A 19279-nucleotide genomic window follows, 5' to 3' on the forward strand; every position below is an offset into this window, starting at 1 on the left:
GAGGAAAGGCCAGGCAACTAAACCCTGAAGAGGGTTGCACTTCTTCACATGAATTATCTCTGAACAGGACACAGGGAAGGAATGCACACTCCCTCACTGACAGCAGCCTCCTCATGGCAAGCTCACCACCAGAAAGGAAGCCCAGGGCCCAGGCAGGCCACATGACCAAGAGCCTCAAACCCCCGTACCCAGGGCATACATATCTGACACTCTGACCTGAAGCCGATTCTTTCCCAAAACCAGAGAGCATGGGACTGGTTTCTTTTGCTCTGAAACTCCTGCAGAAAAATGACCATATACTAGAAATACAGCACAGGGGCGCCTGGGTGGCTTAGTCGGTTAAACGTCTGACTCTCGGTTTCGGCTCAGGTCATGATCTCACGGTTTGTGAGTTCAATCCCCGGGTCAGACTCTGTGCTGACAGTGCAGAGCCTACTTGGGATTCTCTCCCTCCCTGACCCTTACCCACTCTCTCTTCCTCTCTCTGCCCCTCTCCCACTCGTGTTGTCTCTGTCTATAAATAAATAAATAAATAAATAAATAAATAAATAAATAAGAACTTTTAAAAAAATACAATAAAAATATTTATTAATTTTTAATTTCCATATATTTCCTCCTCTTTTCCATATGTTTTTATGAGACATTTAAAAAGTGAGAACTTAGTTTCTGGGATCTGTTTGGACTTGTGTTTTTCAAACTGTGGGTCATAACTCACTTGCGCATAACAAATCTATTCAATGGGTCATGACCAGCCGTGTTTAAATACATAGAATTGAGTAAAATAATAGGGTAGTGACGTTTGTTAAACTCTTGTTTTATGCACGTGTGTACCGGACGGCAGTGTAAAATGTATTTCTTGCTGAGGGTCACATTTAAAAAAAATGTGGGCACCACTGAGCTACGACACCATCCACATCGTGTCAGGGGACTCTTGGATGGTCCCGCCTTGGCAGCGGAAGCTTCGGTCATGGATGTTTGACAATGCCTTCTCATGGATGCAGGGCAGGGCTAGTTCACTCCCAGGAGAAAATCGATAAAAGCACTAACTGGAGGAGGGGCACAAAAAGCAAGGGAGGCTCTACAATGTGCACACCCTGCAGTCATGAAATTCCTGTTTGCGTGCTCCCTCCAGAGCTCTGTTGAAGAACAGAGGAAGCCCACCTCCAGTAGCCATCAAGAGAAAGAAAAGTGGTAACCTGGTGTCACCTCTGTCAACCAGCTTGGGTAGAGGAGGGAGGCTGGTGTCTGGAAGGAAGAGGTGCATGACCAGCTAGCTCCCTGGAGGCTGACAGTGGACCGACCTCACTTCGCCCACGGCTCCTGAGAACTACAGTGTGGCAGTTCTCCGGTTCCCGGGGGCCTTTCAGACAGTTCAGGGACAGAGGCCTCCTCATCAGGGCGCACGACCATGTAGGTGTGATGTTACCCAATGTTCTCTTGAGAAGAAAATACAAAGACTTGATGGAAAAAGACTTTAATGTCTGTATCTCCAAGCTATAAACCTCTCACTCACTGTGTTACAAAGAGAATCTGTTCATTAGTTTGGGCCCTGGTAATGACCCAGCTCTTTGGCCAAAAATCCCCCTAGAGTACCCCTTCATCCAGAATCACTGGGCAATTGAGTATTCTGGAGGACTACGATTTTCCACAAAACTAACTTACCCCATTAAGTATGGAATTAAAAAAATAATAATAAAAAAAAACCTTATCTATTACAAAAAGAAAAGGAGGGGCGCCTGGTGGCTCGGTTAAGCGTCTGACTCTTGGTTTCAGCTCAGGTCACAGTCTCATGGTTTGTGAGTTTGACCCCCGCATTGGGTTCTGTGCTGACAGTAGGGAGCCTGCTTGGGATACTCTCTCTCCCAATCTCTCTGGCCTTACCCCAACCTCTCAAAATAAATAAATAAACTTTAAAAATAAAATAAAATAGGGGCGCCTGGGTGGCTCAGTCGGTTAAGCGTCCGACTTCGGCTCAGGTCACGATCTCGCGGTCCGTGGGTTCGAGCCCCGCGTCGGGCTCTGGGCTGACAGCTCAGAGCCTGGAGCCTGCTTCCGATTCTGTGTCTCCCTCTCTCTCTGCCCCTCCCCCGTTCATGCTCTGTCTCTCTCTGTCCCAAAAATAAATAAACATTAAAAAAATTTTTTTAATAAAAAAATAAAATAAATAAAATAAAATAAAATAAAATGTAAAAAGGAAAGGAAAGGAAAAATCCTCTACACCATGCCAGTCCCCTCCTTCCCCACCAAGCTCCCTGCCCTCTGGAGTGCTGGGACCCGTCCGCCCCCATCTTTCTCACTGCTCTGCCCCTCCCCACCCATGGTCTCTGAATCAGGCTCCTTAAGTCGTGCTCCTCTCCTCCACCTGCAAGCTTGCTGCTCTTCCACAGACACCTCCGCCTATCAAATCCACCCCGCCCCTCCCCGCCAGGGCCGCTCACCGGTCCCATCGGTCCCATCGGCTATGAAGCTGCCCCTCTTTATTTACTAGTCTTTCACAATCTCCCTCTCCCGTGAGGTCTTCAGTGCTGCGCGTATCACCTCACTTAGCATTTTATTACATTTTGTTTGCTGTTTCATTCATGAATGTCATCTGTCAAAGCTGGTTTCTGAGAGCTTTGGGACAGAGATATCATTTACTTCCTGGGTATCATTCCATAGCCTACAGCAGAGGTCTTGGGAACGCTTAGAAACACACAGAAAGTAGGAAATTGTTCCTTTGTGTGGGGGTGTTTTGTCTTCCCCTCCATCTTCAAGGAAGAACAGCATGTACCTTTCTTTTAAAAAGTCTTCAAATTCTTTGCAGTTCCTGCGGCCGTTGTTCAGGTGCTGGATGATGCTGTCGTAGCCAGCGGTGCTGAGGATGTCTGAGCTCTGATGAGACAGGACATTTGTCAGGGCAGGGAGTGACGATAGCAGCCCCGAGCCTGGCGAGTAGACAGGGCAGACCACAGGGGAAGCCGGCAGTGGGAAGTTTCTAAAGAACTTCACCCCCAAGACATATATGACCAAAGCAAACAAAATAGAAGAAGTAAGAGTGCATGTGGCTGTGGGAGAATTTTCAAAGTTATGAAACTGAAGGGCCACAAAACAGGAAGGACATGACAGGAAATGGAGAGCACATGGATGAGGGAGCTGGCTGGGCTCTGTCCCTCTCTGCACCAACCCCCAAGGCCAAGTCACATCAGGACAGGGCAAGAGCTCCTGTGGGGTGGAAACCCACTGCAACCGCAGGGCTGCTTTAACCAGGGCTACACAATTTTCCCTTCGTTCTCAAACTTGTCACAGAGCTTGACACTGACACCTCTTCCCACAGCCAATAAGCCTGGTCTGAGGGTCGAGGGTCAAGGGTCAAGGGTATCCCTGCAAAGGGCAAGCAGCTCTGAGCCAGGAGCCAGGTCCCTGGAGTAGAGAGGGGGACCCGGCCTCCCACTGGGAAACATGAAGGGGAGTCAGCATGATCCATCACATGGTCACCGGCTGGCCCCAATCGGGGAGGGGTGGTGGGGAGGAGGGATGTTTTCTCATTTTAAATTAGCAATTTATGCCCATTTTATTTTATTATGTGTTCTGAGGTTGGAGGAAGCTACTTAAGTCCCCAAAGGAGTAGCCCCAGAGGCAGTACATTTTTAAAATCAAAGTCCCCCATGGGGCACCTGGGTGGCTCAGTCGGTTGAGCATCTAACTTTGGCTTAGGTCGTGATCTCACGGTTTGTGAGTTGGAGCCCCAAGTCAGGCTGTCTGCTGTCAGCATGGGGTCAGCTTTGGATTCTCTGTCCCCCCCTCTCTCTCTGCCCCTCCCCCTCCCTGTCATTTTCAAAAATACATAAAGATTTAAAAAAAAAAAACTTTAAAATCAAAGTCCCACAACGCTTCAAACCAACAAGTCAGGGGCTAAAAAATACCCCCTATGAGGTCCCCTAATCTGGCTGGTTCCCTGGCTTCTACTTCCAAAGGCATACATTAGGTTGCCTGATTCAGACTCTAGTCCCTTAGGGAGATTGGTTAGGCTGTCCCAAGTGTGCCCTGAGGAGCTCTGAACTCACCCACCCCCAGCCCAGCCAGGCAGACCACCCCTTCCCAGCCCCCAGTGGGCTGAGGGAGGTACTATTCTACCATTAGTGGTGAGTGGGGGACCCCTGAAGATACCTCTCTACCCAGCTCTGAGCACTGGAGAAGCAGAATCTCCCTTTTCCATTTGCTGCCACTGGCATGGCCTGGACTAGCAGACAGGGTCCCAGGGAGATCTAGCAGGACGAGGCTTGAGGCTGATTTCAACATGGCCTTCATAAACCTAACCAGCCATAACTCACACTGCATTTTTAATGAGCAGAGTCAATTTTACATGTGGGCATATAAATAAATCTAAGTTAGAAATGCATTTAGTTCTAGGAGTTCTGGCTGTTGTTTCAGCATAAATTTAAGCCCTGGGAAGCCTAAAGAAACAGCCTCCACCAAAGCTTCGTTCCTCTACCCACCCCCTCCATACACACTCTTCTGTCTCGGCCAGGGAGGCTTCTTCCTGTCACCAGCAATACAGCACTCAGCGGCAACTCTAACACAATGTTTACATTATCCCCTCCTAGATAAATCTAGATCCAGTCCCGCAACTGCCAGGTTTTCTGGAAGCCTTCTCTGAAGGACCCCAAGGTCCCCTCCTCTGGGCTTTCAGAGCGCCCAGCTTCTGAATTTGCTGCTTGGTATCCACCACGTGAGGAATCCTGCTGTCCCAACTCTACAGCAAGTTCCTGCAGCTTCTTCCAAGTCTTGGGGCGCTTCTGCACACACACACACACACACACACACACACACACACACACACACACCAAAAAATCTAGCTTCGGGTTATGCACACCAAAGATCTACAGTAAGGAGGATGAAAACGCCTCTTGTGTTCCAGCCAGATGCATCAGAAGGAAGTGATGAAGGCAAAGACTCCTGAGTGAATGAGTGAATGGGCACAAAGGACCACAACCAATGCTGGCTTATAGACAGAAGTGCTTTGCCCTTCTCAGAGAAAAACACTTGGGTTCTCTGTTTTATGCTATTCTTTTGAAAAAAGTGGTTTCTTTTTTCTTAATGAAGGGTGCAGATACATACTCTTTGAGCTGAGCAAGAAGGGTGGAGCTAGACCAGTGTTTCATGGAAACAAACCAAATCACTAGGCCTCATGGTTGTCAGCTTAAGAAACCAGAATTCCTGCTTCAGAGCAGTGACTGGGCTACAGAGCCAACCAAGAAATGAAATCCCCAAGAGAAAACAAACAGTGCCCATGACCAAGTTCAAAGTAGTGGAAGATTTGGCCTGGGAACTCTTCATATGCTGCTCAGAAAGCATGGCTGGTAAGCTCTGACTAGCATAAGTAAGAATAGGAGGGTCAAGTAGGATAGAAGACTGCATGAGTACCAAGATGGCATCTCAGATCTGCCATCAGAAGTGATAACCCCATAACCTCAATATCCTCAGCTTGTTAATTGGAGTTCTCTACACAATATCCCTGACTTCCCTTCCTCAGCTTTCCCCACACTGGTCTCTTCCCTGTCTTCTATATGGACAGTTTACATTTATACCTCAGGACCTTTGTACATGCTTTTCCCACAGCGGGAATGGCATCTCCTCCTCTGGTTTGGGGCCAGTTCAAATCCCATTTCCTCTCTGGAGTCTTCCTCAAATAATTCCCGCTAACGACTTCACTTCCTCTTCTAAACACCTGCAGTGTTTAATGCCCATTCCTCTATTTGGCTCTTATTATACATTATTTTATATCATTAGTTAACATATTTTTAAAAATTAGTTAACTTCTTAAAGAGTATCTGGATTACACCCAACTTTTATCACCCACAGTAGCTTCCATGTTAGTGGAGCTTGAGAAATATCTGTTAATTATATGCCAACTACGGACAAGATACTAACAAGGTTACCAAGTCCTCATTAGCTGCAGTTCTTGCAGTCAAGGGGCCTATTGTTCATTTAGAGAGTCAATAAAAGACAAATACATAAAACAAATGTGTATGCACAAGGAAAATTAGAGACTAAGACGATACACAAGACTATAAAGAGAAAATATATAATGAAAGAGGTACATAAGAAAGAATAGGCTTGAGTCATCAGAAAAGAGAAGAGAGGAGCCTGGGTGGCTCAGTTAGTTAAGGGTCTGACTTCAGCTCAGGTCACGATCTCACAGTTTGTGAGTGCAAGCCCCACGCCGGGCTCTGTGCAGAGAGCTCAGAGCCTGGAGCCTGCTTCAGATTCTGTGTCTCCCTCTCCCTCTGTCCCTCCCCTGCTCTCACTCTGTCTCTCAAAAATAAATAAACATTAAAAAAAAGATATTATGAAGAAAATTAAATGGCAGGCCACAGTCTGGGAGAAACTATTCACCTTACATATGTCTGTCAGAGTCAGGGGTAGAGTATTTGAACATATATGTCTGTCACAGGACTATGTCCAGAATATATAAACAACTCCAACAAATTCATAATAAAAACATAAGCAACCCAATAAAAACCAGGCATAATACTTAAACTTCATAAATACTTCATAAAAAGACACTTCATAAAAGATATTCCATTTGGCCAAAAAGTTTATGTAAAGTTGCTTACCATCACAGGGAAATTCAAATTAAAGTCACGGTCATATCTACTTCATGCTCACTAGAAAAGCTAAAATTAAAAAGTCAGCATTGAATGTAGGCAGGAATGTTGAACCACCAGAACTCTCATGCATTCTGATGGGAGTGTAAAAATGGTACATTTTGAAAAATGGCAATTTCTCAAAAAGAAAAATATACACATACTCTATTGCCCAGAGCTGCACCCTAAACATTTGCCCAAGTGAAATGAAAACATATGTCCACAAAAAGACTTGCACAAGAATGTTCATAGGAGTGTTGTTCACAATAGCCCCAAACTGGAAACAACCCAAATGCCTAACAACTGATGAATGGCAAACAATTTGTGATATATTCATACAGTGGGATACTACTCAGCAATAAAATGACAGAACTACTGACACAGGAAACCACATGGATGAATCTCAAAAACATTATGCCAGTGAGGGCACCTGAGTGGCCCAATCAGTTAAGCGTCTGACTCTTGGTTTCGGCTCAGGTTATGGTCTCACAGTTTGTGAGATCACGCCCTGAGTCAGGCCTTCTCAGGATTGTCTCTCTCTCACTCTCTCTCTCTCTCTCTTAATAAACATTCAAAACAACAACAACAACAACAACAAAACCTCATGCAAGTGAAAGATGCCAGACACAAAAAAAGCATTTAATGTGTGATCTCATTTACATGACATTCTAGGGCAGCCAGGCAGTTTTAGGACTTACCTCTACAGGAAAAGAAATAACAGTGATTACCTGAGCCAGGGGAGAAACTGAGGGTGGAGTAGGAAGGGCCCCTCGGAGAACTTCCTGGAATGATGGAAATGCATACACCCATGTGACCCACATTCTTATCAAGATCTTTCTATAGAGGTGTGGGTTGTACAGGTGTGTGTAGTTTTTGAAACTCCTTGATCTGCAGATTTAACTTACATAAATTACACTTCAATAAATTAAAAAGCAAAAAAAAAAAAAAGAAAGAAAGAAACAGAATTCAGAGGGAACACAGGCAGGAAACACAGTAGGAGGAACAGAGGAAGCTAACTAAGCCTTGGAAGTGCATCTGGCCTTGGAGTCCTGTGTGAGACAGGGAGATGACAACGAAGGGAGAACAGATCTAAGCACCCAGCAAACCACCCAAGGACCCAGAATGTAAGGTTTCATAATGCTCGAATTATAAAGAGTTAAAAAGCATTCAAGTTTCAGTCAATGTGTTAGTTCTTTGACCACAAAGAAACTTCAATTTTTTTAAGACAAAAAATTTGCCAGATCCAGCAGTAAGCAACATGTGTGCCACATCAGCAGACATGTGAATCAAAGAATAGTAGTAAAAGTCGTGTGAGCACACAGGCTGGCAGTCCAGACCAAGTCAGGGTGTGGGTTCAGAGAAGGAGGAAGTCTCTGTGCACTGCCTGGTGGAGGGTAACTCCACTGCCCACCAGCTCCCCACCCCAGATCTAACACTCAGGTCTGATTTCAGTCACTCAGTCCAGGCATATACACTCTCCTTCCTGCCCAGCGCTGAGCCCCATGCTGCAGGGGCCTCTCAGAACTTGTTTCCATGATCCTTTTCCACCACGTGGCCTCTGGGCAGAAGGTATAAGGGCAGAGGGGAAGCAAAGCATCCTGCAGCTTCCAAAGCTGCCATCACAGTTACAGGCGCTGCCACCAGAGCGTCCCCACATCTGGGTCTGTGCTACATCTCATGCCCGCCCTATCATGGTGTCTGCTACACGGTTTCCCTAGCTGTGGGCTCCAAGGACCACCTGTGCCAGAGTCACCCTCGCAGACTCCCAGGTTCCACCCAGACCTGCTGGGTTCTGAGCTTGGGGCAGGGGAATCTCCACTTTTTACGCTCCTTCCAAGTGACTTAATGCCGTTTGAGAACTGCTGCTGCCCCAGAAATGATAAAAGACAAAAGAACAATCAAGGTTCCCACGCAGAGGAGCTGAGCACAGAGGAAAGCAGGATGCATGCAGGCAAAACTAGAAAACGTGAGAGATTGGGGTGGCAGGAGAGTGACTGTAAGAAGGGGCATGGAGAAGAGGGCAGAGAAAGACTCCATGGTTTGCACTTCATTTTGAAACCTCAGATTTGGGGGGTACCTGAGTGGCTCAGTCAGTTAAGCATCCAACTCTTGGTTTTGGCTCAGGTCATGATCTCATGGTTCGTGGGTTTGAGCCCCACATCGGGCTCTACATGGACAGTACGGAACCTGCTTGGAATTCTCTCTCTCCCCCTCTCTTTCTGCCCATCCCCTGCTTTCCCATTCTCTCTCTCTCTCTCTCTCTCAAAATCAGTAAATAAACCTTAAAAAAAACCCACAACTCTGATTTTGAGTAAAAAATGCAAATTAACATTGATGCCCTCTGGGGACCCGGGGCTGGGGTCTGCTGACTTGGTGTTACATACAAAGGCTGCATTTGTTCGCTGCCTGAGCATATGCTGTGCCACACTCTGCATTACAGGTCCACAGCGTTTTCCACAAACACAGCAAGATAGGAGCTATTTCCATGTTTTACAGCTGGAGAAAATAGGAAGTGAGGGTCTCCTTATCACTACCTCTAACCACAGTGAAAGATCTTAACCCTCAACCAACAATATTATTCAAATCTCTGTTATTCATGAAAAGTTATACAGCAACAGTAGACTGGGGGTAAAGACCAAGGCATTCCTTTTACCTCCCTATGCTCTCCACCCGGACCTTTCTTTCCTGCTTGCTTTCCTATCTCTTTTACCCAGAGAGGTAAAACCAAATGGTTCAAACTCACGTTATCAGCAAATATGGATTAGTTATTGTTAATTAATATTAATAATTAGGTCTAACATCCATTGAATGCTCACTGTATTCCAAATAGCATACCAACTATTGTGAGTGGAATATCCTGTTTAATTCTTATAATAATCCTGCAACACAGGGATCATTATTATCTTCATTTATAGGACAAACAACTGAGGAACAAAGTCTGTATTCATAAACCACTCAACCACACAGCTTCTCTTCCTGGAGGACAAGGACCATAGCTAACTTTCTGTCAGTCTGCTTCCAGCAATTCTAAAGACTTTTTTTTCAATGTTTATTTATTTTTGAGAGACAGAGAGAGAGAGACAGAGAGAGAGAGAGAGAGCATGCCCACATGAGCTGGGGAGGGACAGAGAGAGAGAGGGAGGCAGAGGATCCAAAGCAGGGGCTAGAACTCAAAAACCATGAGATCACGGGGCACCTGGGTGGCTCAGTCAATTAAGCCTCCAACTTTGGCTCAGATCATGATCTCATGGTTCATGGGTTCTAGCCCCCTGTCTGGCTCTGTGCTGAAAGCTCAAAGCCTGGAGCCTACTTTAGGCTCCTACTGTGTCTCCCTTTCTCTGCCCCTCCCCTGATTGCACTCTTTCTCTCTCTCTCAAAAATAAACATTAAAAAAAAAATGCGTGGTCATGACCCGAACTGAAGTTGGACATTTAACTGAATGAGCCATCCAGATGCCCCTAAAGATTTTAAAGTAATCTCTACATCCAGTGTGGGGCTCGAACTCACAACCCCGAGACTGAGATTGGCATGCTCCACCTGCTGAGCCAGCCAGGCGCCCCCCCTAACCCCAGCAATTCTACAAGGGACACGCCCAGGCTTTAACACTGTACATGGATTTGAGTCCAAATTCTACCCCGCGCCAGCTATGCGACCTTGGGCTAAGAGCTCAGACTCTCTTCATGTTAACTTACCAGACTATCAAACGGGGATTCTTGTAAGGATCAAATGAGATATTGTGCTTTGAGTTTGTCAAGTGTTTCATAAACTAAAGGAATTACAAGAGACACATTCAAATTTCTCGAGACCAGGCCACATAAGCAAAAAATCAAATGTATTTGGACCGTGTGAACTTTTTCACTAAAAACAGACAACAGTGAAAGAAATGTAGCCTGTTAGCTATTCAAAAATAAGTATGTTGGGACACCTGAGTGGCTCAGTTGAGCGTCTGACTTCAGGTCAGGTCATGATCTCATGTTTGTGAGCTCAAGTCCCACATCGGGCTCGCTGCTATCAGCGCAGAGCCCGCTTTGGATCCTCTGTCCTTCTCTCTCTGACCCTCTCCCTCTTGTGCTATCTCAAAAATAAATGAAACATTAAAAAAAATTTTTTTTAAATATGTCATCATCACAGGAAGCAGCCAGAAAGGTGTCAGAGAGACCTCAGAAAGGGACATGGAAACTGCTGTTTCGGCCATGTGTTCCTAAATCAAAAGTCAAAATTGGGGCGCCTGGGTGGCTCAGTCGGTTGAACGTCTGACTCTTGGTTTGGGCTCAGGTCATGATCTCACGGTTCATGAGTTTGAGCCTCTGGGCTGAAAGCGTAGAGCCTGCTTGGGATTCTCTCTTTCTCCTTCTTTCAGCACATCCCCTGCTCTCTCACTCTCTCTCTCTCTCTCTCAAAATAAATAATTAAACATTAAAAAAAAATAAAGTCAAAACTATATCGTGGTTTTGTCCTTAAGCCTTCTCGTAAGCCATAGCAGGGGACTGTGAAAGCAAGAATGAAACGCACCCCAGTTCCAACTCCAGCTATGCTCTGCAAGCCCACAGGGTGCCTCCCTCACCTCCTCCAGCCTTCAATCAGACATCCCCAGCTCTGCCTGGGCTGGATCCACACCGGACATTTTCACATGTCTAAATGTCCCTCCTGTCAAGTCAGCAGGTGAGTTAAAAAGGCAACTCCACTCAGCTGAAAATACACTTGGAAGTAACTGTGTGACACCAAACCCCTGCATCAGGAAAACAAAACAAAACAAAACAAAACAAAACAAAACAAAACAAAACCATGGTTGGAAGGATGTGCACCAAAATGCTGAAAGCAATTCTCTTCTTACCACACATCTGTATTTTCTAAATTTACTATAAAATATTTATATTGCTTTTATAATCTGAAGTCTTCCTCCCCACCTCCATCCTTTAAAGATGCCAAATTGAGGTCTTTTGTTCTCTCTCCTGTGTTCCCGGGCCCCACTAAAATACCAAATGATCCATAACAATAATAGAAAATAAGGAAGGGCCCAAGGAGGAAGCTGGAGATTTGTAGGAATTTCCATTATACAAAAAGCCAATGGGGCTAGATGCACAGAGGACAGAAGCCAGTATTCTAGCCCACGCCAAACAAGGAATTCCACAGACTTTCTGGGCAAAGCCCTAGAAACCCTGAAGCTCAAGTCAGCAGGGGCTGAAACTGAAGCAACCACGTAAACCATGGGCAGTGTTTGTAGGCCGAGGGAGCCCAGCCAGTGCCCCGCCCCGCTGAGTGGAGGCAGAGCGGCCAATTGGGACTTCTGTGCCAAAGCCACAGCTGGTGAGGACTCCACCCTGCAGCAGGCTCCCAGCAAGGGCAGGAAGAGCAGAAGAGCAACAAGCTACCGTCCCTTGGCACCACCAAAGCTTCCACAGTACAAACTGAAAGGAAAAAAAGGTTACACACAGTTGTCAAGTCCTGTAAATGCCCTTCGCCTCCAGGGCACCCTTCCCACTTTCTCACTCCAGACAGGCAAAAACATATCAGAAATTGTCATGATTCCTAGAGGATACAAGTACCTACTTGGAAAACCAGACATTTTATCAAATGAAAAGCTAGGAGTTGAGTTAAATATGTTTTTTTTTAAAGCATTAAGCTTTCGTACACACCAACAATAACCACTTAAGAATGTAATGCTCACACTCGTGTCTCTCTCAAAAATAAATAGACGTTAAAAAAATTTTTTTAAAAAGAACATAACTTAAAATACAAAATCCTATTCTCAATACCAACAAAACATATAAAATACCCAGGATTGGGAATGCAAGCTGGGGCAGCCACTCTGGAAAACAGTATGGAGATGCCTCAAAAAACTAAAAATAGAACTACCCTCCGACCCAGCAATTGCACCACTAGGCATTTATCCAAGGGAGACAGGTGTGCTGTTTCGAAGGGACACATGCACCCCCATGTTTATAGCAGCACTATCAACAATAGCCAAAGTATGGAAAGAGCCCAAATGTCCATCGATGGATGAATGGATAAAGAAGATGTGGTATATGTGTGCAATGGAGTATTACTCAGCCATCAAAAAGAAGGAAATCTTGCCATTTGCAACTACGTGGATGGAACTGGAGGGTATTATGCTAAGTGAAATTAGTCAGAGAAAGACAAAAATCATATGACTTCACTCATATGAGGACTTTAAGAGACAAAACAGATGAACATAAGGGAAGGGAAACAAAAATAATATAAAAGCAGGGAGGAGGACAAAACAGAAGAGACTCATAAATATGGAGAATAAACTGAGGGTTACTGGAGGGGTTTTGGGAGGGGAGATGGGCTAAATGGGTAAAGGGCACTAAGGAATCTACTCCTGAAATCATTGTCGCACTATATGCTAACTAATTTGGATGTAAATTTTTTAAAAAATAAAAAATAAAATTAAATAAATAAAATAAAATACCTAGAAATAAGCTTTTTTGAAGGAAAACATTACCAAAAAATACAGACAAAATCTGGTATAGACATTACCAGGTATAGGACATTACCAAAAAATACAGACAAAATCACAATACATCTAGAAATATATCCTACTCCAAGATGGAAAAATCTAATACTAGAAAAATTCGGTTCTCCCCAGGTAAATCTATAAAGTTAAAATAATTCCAATAAAAATCAAAATGTTACTGGGGTTTCTTTTTAAATTTAACTTCATTCCAAAGCCCACCAAAAAGGGTAGGTGAATGAAAAAAGCTCACAAAATGTTGAAAAGTAATGAGTGAGGAACTTACCCATATGAAAAAGAGTATAAAGTAACAAAAAATTTTAAAAGCATAGTACTGACATTGTGAATTGACAATCAGGTAAATAAAATACAAACAACAGTCCAGAGATAGTTTTAAATTTTTTTTTTTCAACGTTTTTTATTTATTTTTGGGACAGAGAGAGACAGAGCATGAACGGGGGAGGGGCAGAGAGAGAGGGAGACACAGAATCGGAAACAGGCTCCAGGCTCCGAGCCATCAGCCCAGAGCCTGACGCGGGGCTCGAACTCACGGACCGCGAGATCGTGACCTGGCTGAAGTCGGACGCTCAACCGACTGCGCCACCCAGGCGCCCCATAGAGATAGTTTTACATACACGGAGGATTTCATATATGATAAAAGAAGCATGAAACCAGAAAGCAAAGGATGGCTTATTCAATGAATGTTACTGTGACAATGACTGTCCATTTTGCCAAAGACTAAATATAGAGCCCTTTGTAACATCATACTCTAAAATAAATACCTGATTAATTAAAGGTCTAAGCATGGAAATCATAAACATGTAAGAAGAAAATATAGAATATATTTTTTTAAATATTGAGGTAAGAGATTTTTTTCCTACACTGCAACTTAGAAGACGTTTAAAAAAAAAGACGAAATTAGCCTATTCTGAAAATACAGTTTAACAAAATTGACCCGATTTGAGATAGAAAGTTTCAGCAGGCCAGCTCCCACAGAAGCAGCAGAAAGTAATCAAGGAGGAGAAAACAGCAACCGAACTGGATGTTTCACGGAAAATAGAATTCCACCAAACCGTCAGGGGAAAAAAGTATTCCTGAGGTTCCAAAATTGATTGGACATGAAAGAAAATGTCCTAATTCACTTTGCAAAGCAAGTATAACACGATACTTAAACTCAGTGGAGTACAAAAAAGGAAGTTGAAGACCGATATTACTTATAAATATTAATCAAAATGTTCTAAATAAAATATTAGCAAAAATAATTCAGTAACACATTCTGAAAAGAATGTAACATGACTAAGTGGGATTTATTCCAGGAATGCAAAGTTGGGTGAATATTAGGAAATTTATTAATCTAATAAAACACTTCAATAAATCTAACAGAAAAATCATGATTTTCTCCATAGATACCCGTGGTAGACTGAATAATAGATCCCAAAGATACCCAGGTCTTCATCCCAGGATTCCATGAACCTTATCTCATATGGAAACCAAGTCTTTGTTGTATGATTACATTAAGAGTACTGAAATAGAGAGATTATCCTGGATTATTTGGGTGGGCCCTAAACACAATCACAAGTGTTCTTATAAAACAGATGGCAGTGGGAGATTTGACACTTAGGAGGAAAAGCCATGTGACCACGGAGCCAAGATTGGAGTGATGTGTCACAGGCCAAGAAACACCAGCCGCCACCAGAAGCTGGGAAAGTCAAGGAATAGATTCTTCCCTACAACCTCCAGAGGGAGTATGTCTCTGCTGCCACCTTGATTTCATCTTACTGATGCTGATGTTGGGCTTTTGGCCTCCAGAACTGTGAAAGAATACATTTCTGTTGTTTTAAGCCACAAGGTCATCATAATTTATTACAGCAATGCAATGCAAGGCCAAAAAAGCCTTCAACAGTATTCAACACCCATTGCTGATTTTAAAAGAAACTCAAGGGGCGCCTGGGTGGCTCAGTCGGTTGGGCGGCTGACCTCAGCTCAGGTCATGATCTCGCGGTCAGTGAGTTCGAGCCCCGCGTCGGGCTCTGTGCTGACAGCTCAGAGCCTGGAGCCTGTTTCAGATTCTGTGTCTCCCTCTCTCTGACCCCCACCCCCCCGTTCATGCTCTGTCTCTCTCTGTCTCAAAAATAAATAAACGTTAAAATAAAATTTTTTTTTTAAAAAAGAAAGAAACTCAAGAAAAAAGAAACTGATGGTACTTTCTTAAAATAATTATATATATTTGTATGTCCTATGCCTAAAGCTCATATCCTACTTAAAGGAGAAACACTGCAGGCATTTATTTGTATTAAGATGGGGAACAAGGCAAGAATGCCCCTTTTCTCCACTTCATACTAGAGGGATTAACCAATGCGATTTGAGGGGGTAAATTGATTAGAAGCATAGGAGCTATGAAAGAAATAAAACCATCTCCACCATTTCTACTTGCAGATGATATGATACAAATGGAAAGATATTCTTTGTTCTTGGATAGGATGACTCAGTGTCATAAAAATGTCAATTCTTAGTTAACTTATAACTGTAATGCTATTCCAACGAAAATACCAACAAGTTTTTTCCTATGTGGTTAAACAAAGTTCATATGGAAATCATAAAAATGCAAAAATGGCCAGAAAAATACTGAGAATGAAAAGTTCTGAAGGGAAGCCAGCCCTACCAGACATTTAAACACTTTATAAAGCCTCCATCATTGACACCCTGTGGGGCTGGTGCATAATAAATAGTCAAACAGACCAGTGGCATAGAATATAAAGCCCAGAAATAGACACAAGTACACACAGAAAAGTAATATATGCTGAAGGTAGCATCTCACATCACTGGGGCAAAAATGAGCTTTTTCATAAGCGGTGCTGGGACAACTGTTAGCCATTTAGAAAATGGTAAAAGCAGATACAAACCCCACAATGTACCCAAGAATAATTCAAAATGGATCAGAGATCTCAATGTAAACACATGAAACCTGCAAGAGCTAGAGATAAACATGCCAAAGGGTTTTCTAACTATGACTGAAAATCCTAATGCAACAACAAAAAAAGTTCATGCATCTGACCACCTAAACATAAAAACATTTTCATAGCAAAAAATAATAATACACATAAAGAATAAACATAAAACTGACAAAGAGAAAACACTTGCAATTAAATCACCACTAAAGGGCTAATATCCCTGACATAGAAATAATTCTTCAAAATTGATGGAAAAGAAAAAAAATTAAAAATTTTTTAATTAAAAAAATAAATAAAATAAAATAAAATTGATGGAAAAAGAATCAGAAAATGGGCAAAAGATATGGAACACATGATTTACTCTGTGTGTATGCGTTCCTTAAATATTCAGAGATACATACAACCTCACCTATTAAAAAAGAGAAATGCAGGGCGCCTGGGTGGCTCAGTCGGTTCGGCATCTGGCTTCAGCTCGGGTCGTGATCTCGTGGTTTTGTGGGTTCAAGCCCCGCATTGGGCTCTGTGCTGGCAGCTCGGAGCCTGGAGCCTGCTTCGGATTCTGTGTCTCCCTCTCTCTCTGCCCCTCCCCACTGTGCTCTGTCTCTCAAAAATGAATAAATGTAAAAAAAAAAAATTTTTTTTAAAGAGAAATGCAAATGGAAACTTAACCTCACCCATTGGAATGGCAAAATTAACAAGAGGAAACACATTCAGTTGACAAGACTGCGGGCAGCAGCCACTCTTGTGCATTGCTGGTGAGAATGAAGATTGGTTAAAACTTTAAGAGAGGGGAATTCAATAATAACCAAAGTACATGTGTGTTTACCTTTTTATCCAGCTATTCCACTTGTAGGAATTTACCCTGAAGATACACCTCCAACAAAGTGCTGTCTACAATTACAAAGTTTTGCAAACAACCTAAATATTCACACACAGGGAGAGTGGTATATCCTCACAATGAAGTTCTATAAAAAAGAATGAGGGGCATCTGGGTGGTTCAGTATATCGAGTGTCCGACTCTTGATCTGGGCTCAGGTCATGAACTCGTGGTTCATGAGTTCGAGCCCCACATCAGGCTCCATCCCTGAGAGAGAGAGAGAGAGAGAGAGAGAGAGAGAGAGAGAGAGAGAGAGAGAGAACGCAAGCAGAGAGAGAGGGGCAGAGGGAGAGGGAGAAAGAATGTTAAGCAGGCTCTGCGCTCAGCTCATCTCAAGACCGGAGATCATGACCTGAGCCAAAATCAAGAGTCAGACCTTAACCAACTGAGCTACCTAGGTTCTCTCAGTCTGTATTTTTTAAAGCTAAAACAGCAAAGGGCAAGAGGGTAGCTTCAGCGTGGTCCCAAAGTCTGGAAGCATAGGCTAATATACGTAAGAAATGATTAATTGCTATTACATTACAAAGTTTTCAATGATATCATATGATATGTTGAACGTACTGTCCTTGATTAGCAATGCATAGTTTAATGCATTATGCAAAACTGTTATGAACATAACTTATCAATACAGCATTTCTATCAACCCCTGCACATGCGCCTTTGCATTGTTTCAAGGGATTCATGTTTCTGATTTTCATGGAATACACCTATCATTAGCATGTCCCAGAAGTAATCGAGGAGTTTCAGTCATAAAAAGTAAAACAAAAACACACACGTTTCCGATTTCATGGCTATTCTATGTAGTATACTGCCTTTTGCATAAGAAAGAAAAGAAAATGAGAATATACATATATGTATCTACTCATTTGTACAAAAGAAACAGAGAAGATAAACCAGAAATTAATGAAATTAGTCACTTACACAGGGTAAGTGGGATCAGAAAGGACAAGACAGGAGTAGAATTGGGATAGAAGGAGGGGGCGAAAGTGATGCTTCTCTGGGTACACTTTTTTTATTTTTTAAAGTTTATTTACTTATTTTGAGAGAGATCACTCTCGGCCTTTTGGGTAAGATCAAGTGTATTTATTTTGAGAGAGAGAGAGCATGCATGTGCGTGCAGAGGAGGGGCAGAGAGAGAGGGAGAGAGAGAGAATCCCAAGCAGGGGCTCCAACCCACGAACTGTGAGATCATGACCTGACCCGAAATCAAGAGTCAGACACTTAACTAATTGAGCCACCCAGGCACCTCTGGGTACACCTTTCTAAGTTGTTCTAACTTTTGAAATTGTTAATATTTTACACAGTGGAAAACACTAGAAACATACACAAGTAAGGGAGAAACCTAGCTAATGGAATACAAAGAGAAATAAACAAACCTAACCTCATTTGAATAAATAAAATCACCACACTAAAGGAGAGGGAGGTAGAACCAACCCAGGTAACTTTAGCCACCCTATTCTGACAATGTGCTCTCATCCTAAGCCAAAGGAGTTAGACGCATTAAACGCTAGCTTGTTTCTCCCAATGGTATTGGTTAGCAATCCTGAAACTACTTTCTATGTGTTTTAGGGCTCATTTAGGAAATGAGCAAATATATTGCGGATAATAGGAGCCCACCTCTCCTACAGTGGCATGCAAGACCTGGCTCGCACCAGTGAGGACCAATGCTGTATATCTCTTCCTAACTCCCTGTTCAGTGATGTCATGTTGGTGGTTTGAAAATGGCCATGGAGGGAGTTTTTACACCACGGAAATTGGCAAATGCTGCAAAGTATAGATTAAAGTTTATCTACTGGAGAAGTTGTTAACCATTTACCAGCATACCTCTGGAAAATAGAGCAAGTGGGAGAAGGCTAGAATAACCTTGTGGTGTTGTAATGGAACTGGAGGTATTGTTATGCATACATATGTTTCCTCACTCTGTTGAAAGAGCCTAGAAACAATGAATTCCAGGTAGCAATGAGCACACCCACAGCACAAATACTGCTTTCTAAATCCTATTCTCTACTAAAAGGAAACGGGGCTCTTTGGAGAAATAGCAGGTTCTAGGACTGTGGCAGAGAAATTAGCTATTAAGCCTATAACATCTTGTCCCAGAAAGCGAGGAGTGCTCAAAGAATGATGGGAATATATCTAAAGGACACAAAATCTAGGGCACACAACCCAGTTTAGAGGGACCCCTTGCTATCCAAATCCAGAAAAATTTGAGCATCAAGAGAAATCATGATGGTAACATACTATATCCATCGAATGAAATAAGAATCCCTGTATGCATACTAATAAAGAGAGAGAGAGAGGAGAGAAAGCTCTTCCCTACAGTAGAATGCCAACTTCATTATAATAGATGGAA

At 43.1% G+C, this 19279-nt stretch overlaps 1 protein-coding gene across 1 annotated transcript in view; it reads right to left on the minus strand.

Moving 5' to 3' along the window:
• The window catches only part of PSTPIP2 (proline-serine-threonine phosphatase interacting protein 2), a 73531-nt gene that overhangs the window by 28594 nt on the left and 25658 nt on the right, over positions 1-19279 (minus strand). Inside the window, exon 2 of the mRNA XM_042963011.1 lies at positions 2771-2871. Coding sequence (XP_042818945.1) covers positions 2771-2871 — 101 coding nt within the window. The remainder of the gene's footprint in view (positions 1-2770; positions 2872-19279) is intronic.

Source organism: Panthera tigris, chromosome D3, assembly GCF_018350195.1.
Source record: "Panthera tigris isolate Pti1 chromosome D3, P.tigris_Pti1_mat1.1, whole genome shotgun sequence".
Lineage (NCBI taxonomy): Eukaryota > Metazoa > Chordata > Mammalia > Carnivora > Felidae > Panthera > Panthera tigris.